We start from the raw sequence: 6,998 nt of genomic DNA on the forward strand, positions 1-6,998 counted from the left end.
GTATTAATTGGAGAGAGAAAATTTCTATAAAAAGAAATGTGTCATCTTAGTTGGGACAAACTAAAAAGGAAAACGTGTCATCTTAAATGGGACAGAGGAAGTGTAAGCATAAATTAATTGTAATTAGCAATTAAAGGATGAATTAACAATTGATCAGCATTCCCGTTAACATAGAATTCCTTTTTTATTAAACTTATGATGATTACCCATCCACCCATTAATTAATCTTTCAAGTGGTCGTCTATTTAAACCCACATGCATCTTTCTTCATTTGTACACAAAAAGAATTATCAATATCCTTTATCACAATGCTTTCAAACTTGTTGTTCTTCATTTGTATACTAACTTCATCTTACATTTTCACTACCCATTCTTATAATAACAAATGTCTTCGCCATCAGGAAACCTTGTTGCTTCAACTCAAGCATGAGTTGATTTTTAAATCTTCTCTTTCAACAAAATTGGTGCGATGGAATGAAAGTGATGCGTGCTGCAAGTGGCCCGGTATGGAATGTGATGCTTCTGGCTATGTCGTTAGTTTGCAGCTCGTTGATGAGGGTATTTCTGGTGGAATTGGGGATTCATCGAGTCTCTTCAGATTTAAATATTTGCAGAAGCTTAACCTTGCCTACAATTACTTCTTCAATGATGCCATTCCAAAAGGTATTGGAAATCTGACTTGTTTGACACATTTAAATTTGTCATATGCTGGTTTTGTTGGGCAAGTTCCTTCTGAAATTTTGACCTTAAGAGATTGGCTAGTCTCGATATCTCTAGCGAGTTTGGGTATCCTCTTAGCCTTGAGCACCCAAATTTGGAGATGCTTCTCCAAAATCTAACAGGGCTTAGAGAGCTCAATCTTGATGGTGCCAATATCACTTCTTCACATGAAAGGCAAAAATGGAGCCACATTGAATCATCACATTTACCCAACCTCACCTCTTTGAGCATGGCTGGGTGTATTCTTGATGGCCCTTTGCCTAAATCCTTTTGGCAACTTCATTCCCTTTCTATTCTTCGACTAGATGGGAGCAATCTTTCAGCGGTAGCACTCCATGACTTGTTCACCAATTTTCCAAGTTTGACTGCCTTGACTCTTCGTGATTGTAGGTTGAAGGGTTCTATACCATCCACCTTTGCTAACCTGACCAAGCTGATTTATGTCGATTTGTTTTCTAACCACTTGACAGGCTCTCTTCCTTCTACATTGTTTGAAGGTCTTTCCTGTAACGACCCGCCCATCTAGGGTATGATAAATGCAGCGATCGTTAACTAGGCGGACTTAAATGCATCAAAGATCATAGGCTAGGGTTCCATTTAAAAAGGGATATAACCAAAGCATTTAATGAACAATTAAGTAGGAGAAGAAATAATGCCTTAGCAACGAAATCCAACAAAAGACTATCGCAATAAATGCTTATCAAAGTTTCCAAAATAATCTCAATTGTTTCTTATTCAAAATACTCCCACGAAATAAAAGAGTTTAACCCAACCAAAAGATCACAAGTTTTCATAATATAGCAGAAGCGACCAAGAAAGAAGTGAGGCTATGTATGGAGACACAACGACACTTAACGTTCCAACAGATCATGATATTATTTTCTACTCAACACCGCCGCCCGCTCGTCACCGCTCAACCTGCACATAGGGAAAACACATGCAGGGCTGAGTACAATAATCATACTCAGTGGACTCATTGCCGAAAACAGTTTCATCACAAATATAGTAATTATCATGCCATTTTCAGGTGTCCATCGGGGTTTTAACTTTAGAAAGACCCGAGGCACCACAATATATTCTTTATCAAATATCACGGTCGCGCAACCATTTTTCTCATCGACGTTTACCATATCCTCATTCTACATGACAAGGAATGCGGCCGCAATCCAGGTACTAGACCGGCCAACCCGTACGCTGACACTCGGTCTAACATTGGTGTACACTAACCCAAGTAGAGTTTGCGGCTCTACAAGGATCCGAATTCGATTATAACAATAGTGGCATAGCCACGAGGGATAGGCACGACAAAATAAATCAAGGCATGATAACATATATTTCTTTCTCATCAATATCAGTTTAGGACAATGTCCTTATTTTAGAAGAAAGCCCACCTCGTCGGCTTAGCTCGAAAGTATTCTCTTCTCCTCGTTTATCACGCTGAGTGCGCGGAGTATCACCTTTAAATTAGGCGTTTCACAAATCAGTTTCTAACATTGATTCAAAATCATGCATGTTCCCAAATTTCCCTTTTTTCCATCGATAAATCTTTACCATCATCATCCAAAATCAAGGTACGATTAGTATATCATTTTTATTCGAATAACAACTCCAAATTCACCATTAATTCGTGTCACGCATGAGTGTTCTACACACACAACACATGCACACGAACACCACACATATGCACGCACCCCAAGGCGTGCGCACACACACACACGATCACGCACACACACACGTTTTCACACACACACTTATGTGCATCCCAAAATTCATCAATTTAATTCCCATTCACTCGTTCTAAATGCATGTGACTCAAGAATACCGATTGATCGGTAGAAGAAGAGGAGATCAAAATTTAAGTACCTTTTTCCAAAAGAATAATCGGTAGAAACAATTTATAGCCTTGATTCTTCAATAAAATCTTGAACTTCAACTTGGATTCTTCTCAATTGATGAAGAATTCTTGAAGAAAAGTAGAAGAAATTTGGAGAGAGTGGGGACGGTTTTTGATAGTGGGAGGAGGCGTGATTTATGATCTAGGGTTTTGGTCTTCTCTCTTATTTATAGAGTCAAGAATAATATCCCACAAATAAATAAATAAAAAGATTTGGGAGAGATAATAGGGGAAGTGGCGTTAATTTGGTTGAGAGAAATGGGGAATTCGAAATTCCTAGGCTATTTTATTAGCCTATAATTAAATTCAAATATTTCACGGAGTAGAATCATATATCACGGAGCAAGAATAAAATAAAATACTCCCCAATTTAAAAAGAAAAAGTGGCGTCTATATTTGACTTCTTCCAAGTGATTCAAATTCAAATCCTAATTTAGTTAGGATTATGGCAATATCTTCTTAGATATGGCAAGATATGGTAAGATATTCTAGCATATTTATATTTATTCATGGAATAGAATAAATAAGAGGTCAAATAATATAATAAAAATAATCTCTTCTCCCATAGTATAAGGGATTTTCGAAAATCCCCTTATATGACAAGGTTTCGAAAATTCCATCAACAAATACGGAATAATCGGACTTTGGATTTAATTTGGATAATTATCCCAAACAAATAAATATGATTCCTTCTCCAATTAATAATAATGGTCGAAAATCCCACATACTTAAATAATGCTTCTATTTAATTCTCACTCATCCCTTAGGAAAATAATTCCTCACAATTATATTACTCCGCATCAAATATTCACATATTCGAATCAATCATCTCTTCACTTTCACTCCATTTTCTCAACGTATTGACCTTTCAACGTCCACGTCATTTTTCCACATCTTTGACTATTCAATAGCCACGTCATATTTTCAATAAGTTGACTATTCAACTCAATCTCAACTTCCATCCACAATTAGGTCACAAAGACATCATGTAATTAATTAACTCATCATTTAATCCACATAGCACTTAAAGGTATTTAATGCAAAAATTTTATAACCCGAAAATTAGGGTTTGAAAAAGTGGGGCGTTACATTTCCAATCTCGTTTATATAAATATGTGTAGAAATTCATTCTCTGGTAACATCCCCCGATCTCTTTTTGCTCTTCCATCATTGTTGGAACTTCGTCTTAGTTACAACCAATTTAATGGCACTTTTCAACTCGACAACTTTCAAAGCCTTCCCAATCTCACATTTCTTTCTCTCTCCGGCAATAGCTTGTTAGTAGATGTTGGCAACGTCAATTCGATTTCATATGGTGGTCTCACATTAAAAGAACTAGGCCTAGCTTCATGTAACTTGTCCAGTTTTCCTGATTTCATCAAACATTTGGATCTAGAAGAATTGGGTCTCGCAAACAATAGTATTGCAGGGGAAGTACCTAGTTGGGATTGGGGAAAACGACTTTGGTATTTGGACTTGTCGTTCAATCTTCTGACGAATTTGCAAAAGCCTTACCATATACCTGCTTCTCTTCGTTATCTACGCTTGGCATCTAACCAGCTTAAGGGCGAGTTGCAGATGTCCATTCCACTTCAATCTGAACTCTCGAAATTGTTTCTTGCTAATAATACTTTTAGTGGATCAATTCCAATCTCCTTATGCAATGCTACACATCTCGATTTTCTTGACATGTCTAGAAATAAATTAAGTGGCAGCATACCCCCTTGCCTACTTGAAAACATTAGTGTCCTCGATCTGAGCCGAAACAACATCAGCGGCAGCATACCCCTTCGCTCACTTGAAAACATTAGTGTCCTCGATCTGAGTCAAAACAACATCAGCGGTAACATTCCGGATACTTTTTCAATGGTTTGTGAGCTAGGTTATTTGGATCTTAACAACAATGCTTTAGAGGGGAAGATCCCAAAGTCCATTGGAAGTTGCATGTGGTTGCAGTACATGAATGTTGGGAACAACATGATCAACGACACTTTTCCATGCATGCTATCACCGGGGTTGATTGCTCTTGTTTTGCACTCCAACAGATTCCACGGGGATTTAAGATGTCACGGAAATTGGCCTAGTCTTAAAGTTCTAGATGTATCATCGAATCATTTTAGTGGAAGTCTTGAATCAATGGACTTCTCTAGTTGGACGGCTATGGTGCTACCGAGTGGTGGAGATTTCGGAGGCACTTTTGGCGGAAAGCTTGATGTGGCATTAATCATTAAAGGGAAAATGTTGGAGTTTCACAAGATTTGGTCAGACTTTAGTACCATTGATTTGTCTTCCAATAGTTTCTATGGAAAGATACCAAATGCAATTGGTGATCTTAACTATCTTCATCAAATTAACTTCTCCCACAACGCCCTCAATGGAAGCATCCCAAAATCATTTGGTAGGTTGAGTAATCTTGAATCACTCGACCTCTCTGTAAACCAACTAGCAGGGCGCATCCCAGAGGAGCTTGGAGGGCTCACATTCCTATAGTCTTGAATCTCTCCTACAATAAGTTTGTTGGAGTAATCCCAAAAGGGCGGCAAATTCAAACATTCTCAGCTGATTCATTTGAAGGAAATTCAGGGTTATGCGGTTTTCCTCTCAGCATAAACTGCAGTAATACTAATGTATCACCACCAGGAAATGATTTAACAGGGGAAGAGAAGAAGGAGATAGAGTGGGAGTACGTGTGTGCTGCAGTTGGATATGTTGTGGGAGTAGGAAGCATCGTGTGGCTGCTTTTATTCTGTCGAAGCTTTAGAGAGAAATACTTCGGCAAAATAGAAGAGGTTGTTGAAGGCATGTTCATTGCCAGAGACATGAGAAGAAGATGTGCAAGAAGGGCAGCAGCAGCAAGGAGTCGAGTCAGGAGGCAATAATGCTTGAAATGTTATCTGTGTTTTTTTATGTAAGAGAGTGAAATAAAAGGGGTTTAGCTTAGCATGTGTGATTCCCTATGTGTTTAAGTATGTGCATGCTTTTATCTTAAAGTTTGTGGGTTGAAATGATGAAGAATGGAATGACACTTCCAATCATTATCCTTTTTAAATGAATACTCTATTTGGGATGAACAAACGGTTAAATGATGCTTTGTATAATATTTAACCTTTTTTTCATACAGATAAGTGATCCTCTCTTAATTAAACCATTGACAAATGTGGGTTAGGAGGGATCATGTCGGGTTCATGGGCTAAATGGGGAATTCGAGTCAATCCACTTGACCTAAATCTTGTCGAACTTAAATTTATGGTTTGGCCCGGCCCAAAATCAAGCCAACTCATCAAGATATGTCATTGGATCCAAATGCAATTATACGGGCTCCCTACAGCCCGATACAGCAGCAGCATCTAGAGGAGGAGGAGACGTTGGAGGAAGAGCTGCACGAAGAAGGAGCAGGGGCAGCAGCACCAGCTGCAAGAAGCGATCGTCCGCCACCGCAAAAGAGACGGCCCGATCGCTTTGGGGATTACGTGGTGCCGTGGTGGCACAATAGAACGAAAAAAAATAGGAGAGATGCACATGTACTACTATACTTCATTGTGGTATTCTAAAACAATTGATAAACGAATTAATAAAATCTAAACAATACATATATAAACATAGTAAGAATAATAAATTATAAACACAAGGTAATTAGATAATACAACATGTTATTATCACATAAACTGGCAAAATTTCAATAGTAATTTTTTAAATATTAATAACAAGCTCTGCTTGCCACTCTTTCGAATGTACCAAACAGAACAGTTACATTAGAAAAGGACTGTGATACAGAAAAAGTAAAGACTGATGCAAGAAGTAAAGAAACAATGTATTTTCAGGGACTTCTTAAATTCAGATATTTCAGAAGGTGAATGACATACACTTATCTCTTTCTTAGTTTGTGGAGCAAAATAAGTGTCCTCTTTCACCCCAGAAACGATGTATAGCCTCACTCTCTGCTGTCCAAAAATCATTTCAATGTGCTCGTCTTCATTAAGGAGTTCTGAAACATCAAAGCCTGTTTCCTCTAATACCTGAATCCATGACACGAAATTAGAAGGAGCTAATACAAGAGTGTAAAGAATGCACAAAGAAAGGAACGAGAGGTTAATTAATCATAGCAGATGAATTTATGTTTCAAGGAAGATTGTAAGAACTCAGAGCACCAGACTAAGATGGTTGCCCTTGGAAATTGTTCCTTTACTCCTAAAAGAGAACACAAAAGGAAGTGGGAATATGTATTCTTATTCGGCCTATTTCAATGTGCAACTGTTAAGAATCGGAGTTCCGGTTCAATCTAATAACCCAAAAATAGTGATAACAAAGACAAGACAGAAAGATAAATTGGACAATGGACACAAGAATTTACGTGGTTCGGTCAATGCGACCTACGTCCACGGCC

The 6,998-nt window shown here is 38.0% G+C and overlaps 1 protein-coding gene and 1 pseudogene across 1 annotated transcript in view; one reads left to right on the forward strand and one right to left on the reverse strand.

Moving 5' to 3' along the window:
- Positions 1-308: 308 nt before the first annotated feature.
- LOC125209840 lies at positions 309-4,978 on the forward strand (annotated as a pseudogene).
- Positions 4,979-4,980: 2 nt separating this feature from the next.
- The window catches only part of LOC125211481 (rust resistance kinase Lr10-like), a gene marked incomplete at its 3' end in the record, with an annotated part of 5,239 nt that continues 3,221 nt past the window's right edge, over positions 4,981-6,998 (reverse strand). Inside the window, exons 5-6 of the mRNA XM_048111298.1 lie at positions 6,644-6,647; positions 4,981-4,984 (exon numbers count right to left, since the gene is read on the reverse strand). Of these exons, the coding sequence (XP_047967255.1) occupies positions 4,981-4,984; positions 6,644-6,647 (8 nt within the window). The remainder of the gene's footprint in view (positions 4,985-6,643; positions 6,648-6,998) is intronic.

The sequence above is a fragment of the Salvia hispanica genome, chromosome 3 (genome assembly GCF_023119035.1).
Source record: "Salvia hispanica cultivar TCC Black 2014 chromosome 3, UniMelb_Shisp_WGS_1.0, whole genome shotgun sequence".
NCBI classification, from domain to species: Eukaryota; Viridiplantae; Streptophyta; class Magnoliopsida; order Lamiales; family Lamiaceae; genus Salvia; species Salvia hispanica.